An 18,864-nucleotide genomic window follows, 5' to 3' on the forward strand; every position below is an offset into this window, starting at 1 on the left:
TTTTGAATGAACAGAGGGGTGAAGTGGAAGTGGTTACTTTTTATTTATTTATTTATTTTTTTTTTTTGGCTGATGCTGCATAAGCTTGCTTTCTTGCATCAAATGCCTCTACTAATGCTAATGCTAAATCTATTAGTCCTTGTATCCCCCCCAAGCTAGCAGTTTTCCGACCCACCTAACACTGCCTCGATAGCATCGAATCTGCAGATCTCCTACTCTTAATGTCATTGGTGCCAACGTGTTCAGCAATATCACCTTTTGTGCTCTTAAAATATAATATATGCTTTACAGTGTCATCAACTTTTGCCCCTGTCAGACATACCCTGCTCCTATTCCATCTGTCCTTTTTACACAATATATTATTCGTCTCCCTGACAGTTGAGTCACCAACAATAACTAACTCCTGTGGGACCAGCGTATTCTGCATTGGAGATTGCCACTGTGCTGTCTGATGTTCAGAAGTGAACTCTGGCATTGAGTTGGGCAGCCGAGAGCTTGACGGGCCGGCCCCTCATATTAATTTCTTCGACGACATCTACCCCACCCCTCAAGCTCTCATAGACGCCCATGAGAATGCTGAGTTGATGCCTAATTTCTAGACAATCTCTGCACCTGGCACACACACAAAGACATCCTCCTTGGCTAGATCATGTTCTGTTCCAGAGAGTTCGGCAAACATTTCAAAAGTTGCAAATTTTTTTAGACTGTGATACGTTGGAGAATTGTCCCCCTCAGTTCTCCCTCGAGTCACAGCACTCCTGCCATTTTGTGCCCGTTGCTTTGCTGCTCTAGTCTGGGGCATGATATTTTAAATTAATAAGATCAATAAATTTAATTAATTAATTGTCAATACTACACTATCTAATAGAATCCTGAATGCAGTGATGCATATTACGCTATATAATTTTACATTAGAGCTACCTATCTACCACAATTAAAAATTTGAATTTCCTACCACCCTATACTGCTATAAATCTATTCCAGTGTATAGATTTATACACTCGAATAAATCTATTTGAATGAAAACAAAAATTTTACGTATATTAAGTAGTAATCTACAAAAACTTTTATCTAGATTAAAAATAAAAAATAACCAGCAGAACTATAAAACTATGTATAAAGTACAATATAAAATAACAATTAGGTCAATAAAATGGTAAACACTTATCGCTTTTTCGGAGCCTGTAATTCACAGCTGTAATTTTTAGTAGTTGCTAGAACACGAATAGCCATACTCACCTGATGCACTTCATTCTCCTTACTTCCACCTCAATGTACACACTGTCACTCACTGCTTTCAATGTGGCATATTCTATTGGAATATAATCACTTCAGATTAAGGGGACTTCAACCCTGAAATCTCTCTCTCTCTCTGGCTTACAAGAACCTTTAACTCTATCCTACATCTTAAGTGATGAAGCAAACTTGCTGGAGCTAATCCAATATCTAAAGAAAATGCAGCTATTTGATAAAATACAGATGAAATCCCTGAATGTGTAATCTACAGCATTATAATATAAAATACGACACAGTTTGGCCCTGGCAGCTCTTTTGCCATTAAACACACATTCCATCCCACCAACATGTGAAGGCTGTTAGTGTATTTCACTCCTTTCAAGTACAGTGGTACCTCAGTATACGTCCGCTTTGGAATAAGTCCAACTTGATATAGGTCCTGTTTTGACGCAAAAATTTTTTTTGATATACGACTTGCATGCATCAAAATGAGCCACGACACCGTATGCTACCCTTATTTACCTCTCTCGAGACAAAGCCACGACTCAGAGATGCCAGATCTTAGCCTCTCTCCAAAAACCAAATAAAAGCCAACCAAGGACGGATGGTAGCAAAGTATGTGCACCCATCCTCACTCGGCTTTCTGAATAAAACCGACCGAGGACATATGCGTGCATGGTGCGCGCTTATGTCATCAATCGACTGAATTTGGTTTTTGGAGAGGGGTAAGATCTGGCATCTCTGCCATGACTGCCCACGAGCGTCAGTACTACAGTTTCTACCATTCAGTGAACAACCCGCGCTATAACTCCTAACAACGAAGAAAATTGTTAGGATCACCATGCAGTTGAAAAAAGAAATTGTTGAAAAGTATGAAGGCGGCATGTGTATCCGGGACTTGGCTGCTGCATACCGTATGCCGAGAACGACAGTATCTACGATTGTGAAAAACAAAGACGTTATTAAATCTGCTAACGTTGCGAGGGGGTCGAAATCGATTACCAAACAAAGATCAGGGACATTAAAGCATGTTGAGAAATTGCTTTTGATCTGGATAACAGAAAAACAGTGTGCTGGCGATAGCGTATCGGAGGCAATGATTTGTGAAAAGGCAAAACTGATGTAAGCCGATCTTTCGAAAAACAAGGCAGGAACGAGCCAAGGAAGTGAAGTGTTTAAAGCCAGCCATGGCTGGTTTGATAATTTTAAGAAGAGGACTGACATTCACAGTGTTGTGAGGCATGGAGAGGGAGCCAGTGCTGATAAAGATGCTGTCAATGATTTTGTTACAGAGTTTGGGGAATTCGTGGAGGCTGGGGTTTTTGTTCCCCAACAAGATTTTAATTGTGACGAAACAGGCCTGTTTTGGAAGAAAATGCCTAACAGGACCTATATTACACAAGAGGAGAAGGCATTGCCAGGGCACAAGCCAATAAAGGACAGGCTAACTCTCGTTCTGTGGCAATGCAAGTGGGGATTGCAAACTGAAGCCTCCACTGATCTACCACTCTGAAAACCTGAAGGCCTTTAAGAAACATAATGTGCAGAAAACTCAGTTACCTGTGATGTGGAGGTCAAACAGCAAGGCCAGATAATGTTTCAGTGAGTGATTTAATGTTATGTTTGGGCCAAGTGTAAAAAGTTATTTACAGGAGAAAAACCTGCCTCTGAAGGCTCTCCTCATAATGGACAATGCTCCAGCTCGCCCTCCAAGCTTGCAGGACTATGTGCTGCCGGAGTTTGATTTCATCACTATAAAGTTCCTCCCCCCTAACATGACTCCTCTCATTCAGCTCATGGACCAGCAGGTCATCAGTCATTTCAAGAAACTCTACACTAAAGCACTATTCCAGAGGTGCTTTGAAGTGACCTCTGACACAGAATTAACCCTGAGAGAGTTTTGGAAAGATCACTTTACTATCGTCCATTGCATATCTCTCATTGACAGAGCCTGGCAAGAAGTTTCCTACAGAACAATGAACTCAGCTTGGAGGAATTTGTGGCCAGAAGCAGTGACTGAAAGGGACTTTCAGGCTCTGCCTATAGTGGAGGATATTTTCTCTCTGGGCAGGTCCATGGGTCTGGATGTGAGTGATGGTGATGTGGAGAAGTTAGTGGAGGGGCACAGGGAAGAGCTGACCACTGAGGAGCTGCAGGAACTTGAGAAGGAAGAGTACAAGACTAAGAGTACAAGACACTCTCTTCAGGCTCGGAGGAGGAAGAGATAGAGGAAGGCCCTACTTCATTAATCAAGGAAATCTTTGCCAAATGGATGGATGTCAAAAACTTTGCAGAGAAGTACCACCCCCAACAAAGCCCAAACAAGCCGTAATAACATTGTCTGGAATGACCAGACAATGTCACATTTCCGAAACATCCTGAAGAGAAGGGAGAAGCAAAGTTCTTTGGACAAATTTTTAGTAAAAGTCAAACCTGGTGATCCTCAACCAGGTGCAAGTAGGGAAAAAGAGACAGAAAAGAGAAAATTAAAGTTTGTTAAATTTTCATTTATTTCATTAATTGCTTTTGTATTTATGTATTTTAGTATTAAGCAGTGTTTAAATTATTTTATACAACCCCATCAATGTATAATATGCCAATAACAATAGGATTTTTTTTTTCGTGGCAACGGATTAATCATTTTCCCTTTATTTCTTATGGGAAAAATTCGTTTGGTATACGTCCTGTTTAGTATAAGTCCAAGGATCTGGAACGGATTAAGGATGTATACCTAGGTACCACTAGTTCAAAAGATAAAAATCAGTTATGAACATGTGTCATGCCTGGGAAAATGTCTAATACCTTCATTGTAAACAAAACACTATTGGTTAGTGAGTGAAAGTTAACATATAAACAGTTGTTGAACATCTGAGAATGATCTGTGATGCTGTGTTGTAGTAGTCAGAATCAAATTACCTTTATAAACCTCTACCTTTAAAAACCTGTTTTTTAAAGGTATTAGAAATAAGTAACTTTAAAACAAGTTTTTTACTCTTCATTGTGATGGAATCCCTGCCAGGAAAAAACTAAATAAAAAATAAAATTAATTTTTGGAAAAAGTCTTTGTTATTTTGTATTCTGCTTGGAGTAGTATATTGATATTTCATCTTTGCTTAATGGATTGAGTCTTATTCTGATATTTATAAAATTTTAGTTTTTATTAAAAATTTAAATATGAAAAATATTGTTTTAAAACTTTTATTTTCAAAAAAACTAATAAATGGATTCAGCTGAAAACTTATAAAAAGTTATCAGCATATAAATATGAAGCTGTTAGCATCTTCCATTTTCCAGTTAAAAAAAAAAAATCTTTAAATGTCTGAAGTTTAAAATGTGTGCATGTACATATATTTATGCTTATTATATGTATATAGTTTAAATATATATTTTTATACACATTTAAAAAATTAGCATTAGCATTAGTAGAGGCATATAATGCAAGAAAGCAAGCTTATGCAGCATCAGCCAAAAAAAAAAAAAAAAAAACGCTTCCATTTCACCCCTCCATTCGTTCGAAATACCTGTCCAGCTGAGCCTTAAATTTATTTAGGCTATCAACTTCTACAACAAGGGATGGAAGTCTGTTCCACCAACCAACTACCCGCTGGCTAAAGGCAAATTTCCGCACATCTATCCTACATCTGTCTTTCCTCAATCTGAATTTATGCCCTCTCAGGTGATTATTCTGAGCAAGAGGAAAAATCCCATCAGCATTGAGCATGCTCAAACCATTCAAAGCTTTATACACCTCTATCAGATCACCTTGCCGGTGCCTAGTCTCCAGAAACTGTAATTTGCAAAACTTAAGCCTTTCTTCGTAAGAGCAACCCTTTGTTCCATTCATTAATCATGTTGCCCTTCTCTGTACTCATTCCAGCAGCTCTACATCCTTCTTCCTTCAAGGTGTGGCCTGACCATTGCTTTATACAAGGGAATAATCACCTCCTTATCCCTGCTAGAAAAATTCCTGTATATCATTGACAAGACACCATGAGCCACTCTTGCAGCCCGTGTGCACTGTTCAGAGAATTTCATATCTGCCTGCACAATAACCCCCAGGATCTTTTCATTCTCTACCACTGTCATTGTAGTACCACAGAGTTGATACGTTGCTCTGGGATTGCTGTTTCCCATATGTAGTACTTTACATTTGTTAATGTTAAACTTCATTTGCCACCTCTTAGCCAATCTGCTCAACCTTTCCAGATCCTGTTGCAGCAGCATAGTGTCAGTAGTGTCCTTAACAACCCTGCCAACCTTTGTATCATCTGCAAACTTGGACATTAAGCTTGATATACCATCATCAATATCATTTATAAATACAGAAAACAATAATGGACCCAACATTGAACCCTGAGGGACTCCACTAATAACATTAGTCCACGATGAGCGGTGTCCATTTGATTGGACCGGGGTTCGAGCCCGTCACCACCAAATACGGAGGATGCGGAAAGGTCAGGCCCACTCTATTTCCCTGTACAGTTTCTTATTATACTCATTAGGTCTATAGCACACTCCTACTCTCAATTTTGATATCACAATGCTTACCACCGAATGACCACCGCATATCCCAGAGCAATATGGCCTTAGTTGCTAATGCTCCTTAATAACAAATAACATAGCAGTGTCCATTGATTACCACTCTGTCTTCTCACCCTCAACCATCCCCTTATCCGGCGCCTCCACAGCCAGGTGGGAAGGAGCAGCAGTGCGTAGCACACATTTCTTGATTAGACTGGGGTTCGAGCCCGTCACCATCAAATACGGATGATGCGGAAAGGTCAGGGAACGACCACCGCATATCCCCGGGCAATATGGCCTTAGTTGCAAATACTCCTAAAAACCAAATAACAACCAGCACATCTCCAGTCTATGGGTACCTCCCCTGAGTCCAAGGAAGCTCTCATAATTATGGCTATAGGTTTGCTTACTTCCTTTGCTGCCATTTTTAATATATCTGGATAGAATCCATCCACCCCAGGTGCCTTTCTTGTGTTTATCTTCAACAATTTCTCCTCCAATTTACTCTCAGTTATTACAAGATTATCTAGCTTACAGAGTTGAATACACCTCTGGTATTCCCCTCGCTGAATAACTCCTCATGTGTGAATGTCGATGCAAAACATTCATTTAGTTTGTTAGCTACCTGAGCAGGATCATCAACAATTGAACCATCGATATCAAGTGGACCAATCTGATTCATCCCCTTCCTTCTAGAGTTTACATAAGAAAAGAACTCTTTGCTGTTTTTCTTTGTATCTTTTGCCAAAGATTTCTCGTAATCTGCCTTCGCCTGCCTAACCTCCTTTGTAACTTGGTTATAGACCAGCTTATATCTATCATAGGCTTCTGTGTCACATGTTAATTTATATATATCCCATGCATTTTTCTTCTCTGCCATATGTCTCATTAGTTCATTTGACATCCATTTAGGCCTAAACTTTGAACAATATTTCTTAATTGGTATGTAAAACCTAGTAGCTTCCAAGATAAGTTCTTTGAATGCTTACCATTTTGAATTTGCTGTTGGTAACATCATTAGTTGGTCCCACTGTATAGAATTTAAATACTGTCTCAGACCATCATAGTCGCCTTTACGAAAGCAAAAACCCTTCCCTTTACCCCTGATGGTAGTTACCTCTGAGTAAATCCCACTTTAGCACACTGTGATCATTGCCACCTAGTGGTTCCTTTATCTACAGATTCTTAATGCATGAAGAATCACTACTGATAATCAGACCAAGAGTATTACTCCCTCTAGTTGCCTCCCGAACATACTGATGTAGAAAACAGTCATCCAATAAATCAAAAAAAGCCTTGCTAGTGTGTGAGTGACAACCCCACAAATTCCAGTCAATATCTGGGAAATTAAAATCCCCCATTATAAGACTCTCTGATTTACTGGCCCACTCTATTTCCCTGTACAGTTTCTTATTATACTCATTAGGTCTATAGCACACTCCTACTCTCAATTTTGATATCACAATGCTTACGTCACACCAAAATGACTCGACACTGCACTGTCCATCGATGTCGACTGGCTTCACTTCCTTGGATTTTATGTGTTTCTTAACTATTAGCATAACCCCTCCTCCCTTCCTATCCTGTCTATCCTTTCTGTACACATTGTACTCCCCAAATTCTAGTTCTGCATTCCTTATGTCTATGTGACACCAAGTCTCTGATATCCCAACAATATCTGCCTTGGATGTTTTGAGCAATACCTCAAATTCATCAAATTTATTTTCCAAACTCCTACCATAAGTATACATGCACCTGTTCCTATTCTTAGCTACCCTAACACAACCCATGTGTTTACTTGTACCGCAATGACTCGGGAGTCATTGTGGTATACATAAATATATGTACTACTATACATAAATATATGTATAGTAGATGTTATATGTAAACAATACATTACTGTTCTGTTTGCAATCCACTTTTATTTTCAAATTTTTTCAAAACCTATTTCAAATTTGATGTGCCGTGAAGTGTGTGTGTGAAATTTGAATATTGTGCATATCATTAATTCTCTGTCCCAAATGAATATCACCTTCCAGGTTTTTATGTTTATTCAAAAATATTAATGCATCTTTGAAACAAATCTTTCAATCAAACGTGAACTCAAGTAGGACTTTTAAAACTATTGATATCTGTAAATAGTTCTGTTAGGTTCCCAAGGTAGTATTAATATGAGAGAAAAATATAACAGACATATTGGGTACCTGATTGGGCTTCATGTCATGCTTATGGGAAAATGGTAAAAAAATATATATACACTGGTGTTCAAAGAAAGTGCATCACCCCTTAAAATTGTAATTGTCCGAATAACGTAAGTATATGGCAATATTTCTTGTAGATTGCATCAGATAAGATTGACATGCGTAGGTGATAACGTAATATTGCATCAGCTGTTACTTTCAGCTATATAAGCATGCTCTGCAAGAGTTGCAGTCATTCCTTGCTTGTGTCAGGATGGCAAGTTATGGGCAGTTGGATGCCACGAAGAAAGAGTGCTATTGTTGCATTACGTGAGGAAGGATGTTCTTCCATCGTATTGCAGGGAGTAGATTTCTTTCCAAACTCAAGAATACTGGTTGTTCTTCCATCATATTGCAGGGAGTAGATTTCTTTCCAAGCTCAAGAATATTGGTTCTGCCGATAGGGGAAAAAAAGGAACCAGATGCAAACGAGTCTCTACGCCAAAACAAGACTGCGTTTTGAAGCATTTATGCCTTAAAAACCATAAAGCTTCTTTGCTGAACTGAAAAAAGAATGGGAAAAACATGGAGTGGTAGCAAGTGCAGTAACAGTCAGAAGACGCCTCTTCAAAAATGGACTTGTAGCCTGTCATCCTAAGAAAAAGCCCCTCCTCACACAAAATATGAAAAAGGCACAATTAATTTGGTGTAAGGAGCATGTCACGCGGACCTATGTGAAAATAACTCATCCGAGAAAATAACTGACTTTTTGAAGTCAGTTATTTTCTCGGATGAGAATTTCAACCTGCATGGCTCTGATGGGAGGTAAACAATTCGCCATAGACATGGTGAAGAATGCTGTCCAGACTGTATGGTGTCTACAGTGAAATTCCCTACCAGCCAATTGATATGGGATGCATTTCGTATCACGGAGTAGGCCACCTGGAGTTTATAAACGGCTCCGTAAATGCCAATGGATACCTGGCTATATTGGAAGGCAAACTGATGCGAATCATTAGAGACCATTTCAACCTGCCAAGTAACTGTATCTTTCAGGATGCTCCTTGTCATCGGGTGAAAAGTGTAAGTAGGCACTTCTGTAGTTACTTTAGCTTTATTTCTGCATTAGAGGTTTGACAGTAATGTGTTTACATTTGTTACAGGCGAAAAAATGGTTGGAAGAACGGTCCATTACAACTCTTAGCTGGCCAGGAAACAGCCCTATAGAGAACTTTTGGCATCGTGTGGAATCTGCAGTTGCCAGAAAGAAACCAAAGTCACTTCGTGAACTTGAGGAAGCCATAATTCGTGTTTGGAACCACGAACTATCAGTTGATTATCTTCACAAATTGATCAACAGCAACACACCATCGTCAATGCTTCAATGGTGTGTTGCTGTTTTCAGGGCCAGAGGCAGTTCAACTAAATATTAGTTTGCACCTGGTGAACTTTTCATTTTGTTTTCTATTTAAAATGATAAACTGAAGCAAATTGAGGGCTTCTGATAACATTTGAGCCATAATTGTCGTGTTTACCAAAACTGTTGTATAAAGGTTGCAAATGTAATATTTTGAGAGCGCCTCTCAAATATTACTTATGTTTGCCTTAACTATTAATAAATATCTTTTGTTTATATTTCTATTTGTGATGCTAGTCGTTAATGTAACATACCATTGTAAAAAAGGGTTAGAAACGTGAAATTCCTAGGTGATGCACTTTCTCTGAACACCAGTGTATATTAAAAAAACCACACCAAGTAAAAATTTGTATATATTTTTGGAAGTTATAGAAAATCACAAATTTTTAACTTTGCCCGCCAGTTAACATGGACTTATTATTTTCAAGCTGGTCCTCAGAGAACTGCTGCCACCATTGCTGGATAATCATAAAGGTACTTGTATCCAGTTGGTATTGAGTTCGTATAGTAATTTTCATTAGTCAGAAATAGGAGCCAGAATAACAGTATTCCCAATATATCTCCCTATACATTAAAAGAGTTTTCCTTCTGGTGATATTTATTTGAGCCAATGGGAGAAGAGGGTGGGGCAATTTCATCACTACAAATGTGCAGGTAAATAATTACATAGGCCGTTTCCTGATTAGATTTCAATCAGTGCATTATAATGTTAGTATATTAGTATAATGTTATCATTATACAAATAATAACATTATTATTAATAACAATGTTTTAATAATAACATTATTATTAAAATTACAAATAATAACATTATACAATACAAAACTATACAAATATTTATAAAAACTAAAAATATTTACAAAATAATAAACTATTACAGTCATACCTCTACTATATCATTTGATGTTCCATTGTAACATTTTTTGTATATTAATGTCAGCTGATGAAGGGACCCATTGTCCCGATATAGTTTGTATATTTGTAAATAGTTTAGTATTTTGTAAATATTTTAGTTAAATATTTTAGTCCTGCTCTTTTGGATGCAACAGTATTCCTCATGCATCATGAGGAATACTGTTGCGTCAGTATTCCTCATGCATCATGGAACTCGAAGCAAAAGGCCTTTTCCTAAGTGACCTATGTAAACGCAGGTAAATAATTGCATAGTGATATTTATTCGACGTTGAGAATTCTGCATGGTGGGGTAGCCAATGGGAGAAGAGGGATGAGAGTTATATGGTACAAGTGGGCCGGGCAACTATGTCACTACAAATACACAGGCATGAGGAATACTGTTGCGTCAGTATTCCTCATGCATCATGGAACCCGAAGCAAAAGGCCTTTTCCTAAGTGACCTATGTAAACGCAGGTAAATAATTGCATAGTGATATTTATTCGACGTTGAGAATTCTGCATGGTGGGGTAGCCAATGGGAGAAGAGGGATGAGGGTTATATGGTACAAGTGGGCCGGGCAACTATGTCACTACAAATACACAGGCAAATAATTACATAGGTCATTTCCTGACTAGATATCAATCAGTGCATTTCAGTAGTTGTATCTTTTACGTAGAAAAGGTTTGACTTATTCTGTCATATCTCTACATTTTACATAGAAAAGTGTGCATGGGGGTTGGCAAGCAGGGGTGGAGCCCCCCCCCTAGTTGACTAATAAAATTGTTTATGCTATCAAAATATCAGACACTATTCTTATGTATATATTGAAGCAGAGCAGAACTTAAATAATGCTAATACTATCATTATTTAAGTTTCGTCATTTCATATTCACAAACTGAACATGAACTCAGGACTTATAGATTATTTTTGATATTTCCAGGTTTTGGATAACATTAGGTTACATTTTTGTATTCAAACATAAAATATCAAAAGTTAAGCATGGATAAAGAGAGAAGGCATTGGCAGTGCAGTCAACTACTTTTTGATAATTTTTTATGTGATTAACTTATTTTCATTAAGTGCATTGTGACACTCTGAAATTACAGAAGTGATCACCTACAAAATGACTCCAGTAATATTCCATTTTAAAAAAAATAATTAGAAATAAATAAAAATAAAATAATGCACATGGATTTTTTTTTTTAACAAGATGAGTTTTTATACTTTTTTAGAAATAAAAGTAAAGACGAGACTTTAGATCACCCCCCCCCCTCCATGTTATTTCCACCAACCCACTGCTCTGGTGGCTGCAGGAAAATTTTCTGTAACTATCGGAACACTTAATTTCCTTGAAATCACTGAAGAGAAGGAACATTTTGATATTATTTATTCAGAATGTGGAGTCTGGATAATAATCTCTTGGCATTAATGTAGGTATCAATTTATGAGCCAAACTTCAAATTGGAGACAAATTAGTTTTCAGTGTTTTTGATTTTTTGAACAATAGTGTACCTGTGCCATCATTGGCTGGTTATACTTTGAACAATGGATGAAAGTTGGACATTACAAATGAAATTTTCCATAGCTGTATCAAATACTTTTAATACAGCATAACATATAACCCATATGTACCCATTTAACATATGTTGTTTAACATTTTATTTATCAGAATTTTATAGTATGTAAGTAGAAAGGTAAGAGTAATGAATACAGCTGTAATAAACACCTGACAAAAGCTTGCCTTGAGCAATCAGGATACATTTGTTTGCAAGTCTGTTTGCATTTTTATTTCCAGGGCAATGTAGCATTTCCTGGAAATAATCATCCCAGGATATTTAGGTGTTATGTGTGAAAAATTTTATTATTTTTATTTAATACTTTTTGCAAAAGCAACTAGCTGCTGTAGTCATATAATATGGATTATTTGAATAATTTATAAAATTGTTACTGTAATTCCAGGTGTGGCTGGTGGTCTGACAAATTTATCAAAAATGCCTGCATGTAATGCACTGGTATTGGGAGCACAGAAGAAAACTTTAACAGGGTTCTCAACCACTGCTATTATGCCCCATGCAGGTTTTATATTTTACAGTGATATTGTTCAGAACACTCCAGTAGTAAGTATAAAACATAGTGTTACTGTGCTACTAACATACTGCTGATATTTAGTGCTTGCTATTGTTTTAATTTAATTTTGTGAATAAAGTTTATACCTTGGCGTAGTGCAGCAAAATATTTGGCTCAGAGCAGTAGGGGTGTCTTGACTTGGAGAAATTTCTGAAGGAATTTGCTTACAAACTAAGGCCTTATTACTTGCACTGTATTGTAGCATGTATGCAGAATTGGCTGTAGAGTTGACTAATAAAATTTTAGAGCAGAAAGCCTCAAACTGTGACATTGTTTAATGTGGTTGCATCATTACCATGTAGTTGAATTTTAAGACAAACCAAAGTACATTTTAAGTACACCTTTTGGCATGTCACAACTGAGTAATCAGCTCCTATACATCTGGGATAAATTATTTATCCCTCCCCACCCACTGATGACGGACCAAATAGCTTAGAAACTGCCATTTGGGTGGTTATTCAACTGAGAATAATTGTATAACTGAGTATAAGTGTATATTTCTCCCTGTTGTGACATATGGAGCAACCATTTGGTGTTCAAAGGTTTTTGATTTTAGCCATTACAAATGATTTCCAGAAGGCAACCAGATTTAGAGGTTTTGTGTAGAACTTCGTGCTAATAAACAAAACATTTTATGCCAGTATAAGTCTTGGGTATATCTAATAATGTAAATATTAGTACATAACTGGTGAAAAGAAGATATATTAGAGAATTTGGACTTATATGGTGACATTGTTAGAACACTAGTAATGAAGATTCACTAACTAAATTATTTATTCCTATTGCCAATTTTTAAAATAGAAATAGGACTTGGTTGCTCTAGGCTTATATGCAACCTTCTGGTTTTATGTGATAGTAACTGACAACCCTGCCTCCCTCTGTAACCATTCCTTTTTAGAACAGTTACATGTACTGAGTCACTGGTTATTTTTGTACTTACCTGGTAGGCTGTATAGCTTGGATATATTAGAGTTGATACTGGAACATTTTAAAAACTGATAAAGAATAGCCTATATAAAATCAAAATAGACTAGTATAAGCAGCAGAAAACTAACGAGTGCTAGGATTTTGTCCGGAAAAGGTTAAAAAAAAGTCATATTAGGGTCACCAGAGAACTAACTCATCTACCACATATAACATGTCCATAAATTGTGTGTATTCTCGGGTTGATTTGCTTCTTTTGCTGGAAGAAAAGCCTTGCTGTCCATGCCAAAGTCTGACTAACTTAGCCCCGAAGCAAAAAAAAAAAAAGCTCATAAAAATTCCTCACATCATTGACAGGAATAGAACCTGGGCCTTTTCACCCAGTGTAGAGTAATTACAACTACTGTGCTACCTGTGAAGATATCTAGAAGAGGTAGCTGTTCTGGTATAGTGTGGTGGATCTTGGCAGTTGTTGCCATGGCAGTTAGTTTGTCTGTTCTTTGTCTAGCACAAGCACAGCTTGTTTCTTCAAACCTTGTTATGAGATCACAAGAAGTTTTGGCCTGAACACAAGTCCCTAGCAAATTCTGTGCATCTGTAATTTCTAAAAGCCATCCTATTGTCATTATGGTATGTAATGTAGTATGTAATATAGATATGATGGTAGCATACCACCAAATGATGAAAATTTGTAATGTGACATCATCAAGAAATTTCCTTTGATATAGCTGTTCAGATTTGTTAAGATCACAACAATCTCTTTAATTATGCGAATTTGATTTATGTGCTTTCATATACTTATATAAATTCTATTTTTAGGAATATTTTTCAGAATGTGAGCACTAATCTGTTATTCACCAGAACTTAAAGGAGTTTTAAAATGGAAACAAACTATCTGAAATGGTTTTTAAGGTTTTAAAACTGGAAACAGTATTGCACACATTCAAATAAAAAAACTTGGAAGTATACAAATATTTCTAGAATTAATATATAAAAAAAAAACTGTCTGCCACAAGGAAATTTGTTATGATTGTTATAGGATAGCTCACACTCCCCATGTTCTGTCACCAATTGAATTTTCCCATATCAATTTTATGATGTTTCTATTTATTATTGTGTATTACTATGTTTATATTAATTATAACTTTCAAGTGCTATACATTCTGTCTAACCATTGTTGAAACATTGAAAGTAAAACTGCTATTTTTGTGTCATCAGATATTACTATATTTGATACACAATATGTACGTGGCACTTATTAGGCTTAATTAATTTCATATGGTATTATAATCATATTTTAATTTTAAATGCTTGTAATGTAATAATGCGAAAAGATACATCTTTGAAGAAAACCTTCAGAACATGACCCGGTCTTCATCAAAATATTCTTTAATGACTCCAGCCATTTAAGTATGAAGAAGTAAAATAAAATAAAAATTACAATGAATACTATATTTACACATGAATTATAAAACTGATAAAAACTCCAATTAAAATATAGCAAAGGTAGCTTAAAAGCTGGAACATCCCAAGATATCTTTGTCAATTGAAGTTATTTAGAGCAATGCTACAATAAATAAATGGACAGATGAAATGATACCAGAGCAGGATACATTTGCAGAATGTCCTATCCCTTTGCTATCCATGTGCTATTCCCCTGGGTTATTATCTTTTTGAAAAATGGTTTGATGAATAATCCTGAATTAGGGTTAAAGCAAGTGGAGGTGGTGGAAATTGTATAGGGAATGCAACCATTGGCAATGGCGCAGGCATGATCTATCATGTAAACATGATTAGAAGACCATGTCTTGTATTTTAAAAATGTTCTGCAAGAGAGGAATTCTGTTCCAACATTCAACCACCTGCTTCAACCAGTTGGTGGTTGATTGTTGGAACAAACTTTCATCTGTTGTTGTGTGGAAGTAGGTTGTTTGAATAAATTTAGGGTAAAACTAGGCAAATTCTTGGAGGGTATGATGGATGAAGTGTTTTTGGCTGGTGCTATATAAGCTTGCTTTCTTGCATCATTTGCCACTACTATTACCCCAGCTATGGATAGACCATAGACACCTAACATCTTTATCTGCTTGCCACTGCTGATCCACCACAGTGCCCAAACTGCAATATTCAACTTGCTGTTCAGCATGTACTTGTTGATTGCCCCATATACAATAGAGATTGGCAAACAATTTTTGCATCATTTTCCATGAATACCTCTCTCAATATTACCCACCTCCTATTAGAGACAACACATTTCAGGAAGGCAAAATTTTTGCATTCCTCAAATGGATACAACTCTGCAATGCATCTAAATTTCAACCACAGCTCATATTGATAAACTACATATTTAATTTTACCATAGTTAGGCACATTATGGCCTCATTTCCCTTGTGCTATGAAGCCCATAAACAAACAAAGAAGCATATTTAACGGCCATTTCTTATGAGAATGGATACATAAACAAACAAACAAGCATATTTAATTGTTATTTGTTAATTTATCATTATTATTTTTTTTTTAGGAGCATTAGCAACTAAGGCCATATTGCTCCGGGGATATACGGTGGTCATTCCCTGACCTTTCCGCTTCCTCTGTATTTGGTGGTCACGGGCTCGAACCCCAGTCTGATCAAGAAGCGTGTGCTATGCACTGCTGTTCTTGCCTATGGAGGTGCCAGCATATTTAATGGCCATTTCTTATGAGAATGAATACAAATAGGGATAAAACACTAAATGATACTGTGACATATTCCTCAGGAATATACTAGTCGTTGAATAATTATTTGAATCATTGAATAATCAATTATGGATTTTTGATAATGAAGTAGAGAGGTAGAGAGATTGGCCATGTGATGTAAGACAATGCAGAACTTAAGGTTTAGTTTGATAACATTAGTTTGATTCTGTTCATTGGCTGTTCTCTTCCCCTCATAATGGATTATTTTAATAAACAAAATAATTAAATTTGAAAATAATTTGAATGTGCTCATCACTAGAATAGGCAAATAACAACAAAGTTAATTATATCATTACTGGATTTTACTAAAGTTGGATGAAGAAATTTGTATGTATGTGAGGGTGGTTCAGAAAGATTTGTATTTGCACAGAAGTAGTTGTGATAGAAGGTTGAAACAAACACTATTCATTACACTTTTTCAACATAGTCACCAGACAGAATGATATTTTGCCACCTCTCAATACACTTCTACAGACTAGTTGTGTAGAAGTTCTCTGACTGTCTTTCAAACCATGACTCAGTAGCAGAAATCACCTCATCATTAGCAGTAAAGTGTTTTCAAGGATGCAAGGTCAAGGGAATAAGCAAAGAACCCATATTCGTGGGCAAACTTCACTGCAGCATGCAAGGAATGTGCAGGAGCAGTATCGTTTAGCTGATGCACACCTTTTAACACTTTCCCTATCTTTTTTCTTTCATATGTAGCTTTATGAGAAGGTTGGAATAATACTGTGCTGTCACAGTACAGCTGTTTTGAAAGTAATCTGTTAGTATTACACCATGCTGATCTCAAAAAACTGACAGCATCACCTTGCCAGCACTTGGTTGCACCTTTGCCCTTTTTTCAGGGGATGGTGATTCTGCATGCTTCCATTGTTTTGACATTTGTTTAGTTTTGGGATCATAATGGTGGACCCAAGTTTTATCCATAGTGACATAGCTGTGAAAAAAATTAAGTGAAGAAACTTATAATTTTAGCAAAACAATTACTGTCATGCAAATAATTTTATAGAAACTAATTTTTACCTTGTTCTAACAATTTTTAATAAGAATTAGAATTTTCAGCACTGGGTGCACCTTCCACAGCTTCAATGTTATTATCATCCAGTTTTGTATGCATTCCTTGCGACTGTTGATGGTGCTTCCAGCAGCATTTTTAAAAGAAAATTTCAGCTGCACGGAAACAATTTTGCAATGCACAGCAGCAGCATTTCAGTAATTGCGTGGCCATGCACCCATGCAGCTTAGATGGAACATTGCTCATATGCAACGTTGATGAATGATGTTCATCACAGACCCTACACCAATTTGCAGCTCTGCAGCTTGTTCTTTAATGCCAATATGGTGATCTGGGATTAATGCCTCAATTTATGCAAAACTGTCTTCTGGTACAGCAGTTGCTGGTCATCCAGATTCTTCATCATGCACCGAGGTTCTTCCCCATATGAATTATTTATACCAATGTGCAGTAACATTGTAACCTGGGTAGTCTTCTCCATAAACCATTTCTTCATGGATTGTTTTCCCCTTGCAGAAAGAAGAACTGAATCACTGATCTGTATTCCACTTTATCCATTGTGACACTTTACTTCAATCAGCACTGCAAGAAAAAAAAAAAAACACCCTACCTAAGCTAAGCCCCCCCCCTCTTTGATAACACAAAACAATCAGAAAAGAGAGGTGTCTTCACTTGTAAATTATTGCTGTCTTCCTCACTTTCATCGAAGTACCTGCTGGTGTATACTATAGTGGACTTCAGCCAACATCACTATGTAATTATTTACCTGTGTTTACATAGGTCACTTAGGAAAAGGCCTTTTGCTTCAGGTTCCATAATACATGAAGAATATTGTTGTATCCGAAAGAGCAGGACTAAAATATTTAATTGAAATATTTACAAACTATACAAATATTTACAAAATACTAAACCACAGTATTTACAAATATACAATATTCATTAATATACAAAAAAAGTTAAATGGAACATCAAATGTTAGACAGTGAATCGTGTGCACCAAGTTGGTGAACATTATGGAGGCAGTTGTCAATAATTAATTGTATTTGTAGTGATGTAATTGGCTCATCCTCTTTTCCCATTGACTCGAATAAATATCACTAGTAGGAAAACTTTTTTTAATGTATAGATATATATACAGGGTGTCTCAAAAATATTGGTACAAATGTTTAGGAGACGTAGGTAACATCTAAAGGAATGTGAATCGCATAGAACCCATAACCGAAAACGTCACGGGAAAGTAGTAGCAGAGGCACAAGACAGTAATTAGTGGCAAACATTTATTTGACATAATATTAACAATAGAGTACAAGATGGATGTTGATGTTACAACAGATGCTCGAAGGTCTAGGCGCATTATAGCCTTAGTTGCTAATGCGCCAATAAAATCTAAATCAAATCAAAATCAAACAGATGCTCGAAGGTTCCACCATGAGACGCGATGCATGCATGACACCGATGCAGCATGGATTGGCGGAAAGGGTCGAACACACCTGGAGTTTCTTTGACAGTAGCAGCAGCAAAGACGAGTCTCGCCACGAGATCCATTTCTGTCTCCACAGGCGATTCATACATGATAGATGTGAGGGCCCCCCCCCACAGAAAGAAATCAAGGCTCAATAAATCAGGTGAGCATGGGGGCCAGGCAACGGTTCCATCAATGCCCAAAATGCCTGTTTTGGGCGTCGAGGGATTGGCCTTGATGGTCATTAACACACCTTCCATAATGGGCAGGCGCCCCGACATGTTGAAACCAAATGCTGCATCTCACATTTGCTGGAACATCATCAAGTAACCCTGGTAGAACTTGTTC

General features: G+C 36.9%; 1 protein-coding gene across 3 annotated transcripts in view; it reads left to right on the forward strand.

Annotated features, from left to right (window-relative positions):
• Prp31 (pre-mRNA processing factor 31) overlaps positions 1 to 18,864 on the forward strand; it is a 262,750-nt gene that overhangs the window by 128,360 nt on the left and 115,526 nt on the right. For all 3 annotated transcript variants that reach the window (XM_090376998.1, XM_090376999.1, XM_090377001.1), the window contains exon 9: positions 12,209 to 12,366. In XM_090376998.1, coding sequence (XP_090233124.1) covers positions 12,209 to 12,366 — 158 coding nt within the window. The remainder of the gene's footprint in view (positions 1 to 12,208; positions 12,367 to 18,864) is intronic.

The sequence above is a fragment of the Mastigoproctus giganteus genome, chromosome 7, assembly GCF_048544385.1.
Source record: "Mastigoproctus giganteus isolate SK-2022 chromosome 7, ASM4854438v1, whole genome shotgun sequence".
NCBI lineage: Eukaryota > Metazoa > Arthropoda > Arachnida > Uropygi > Thelyphonidae > Mastigoproctus > Mastigoproctus giganteus.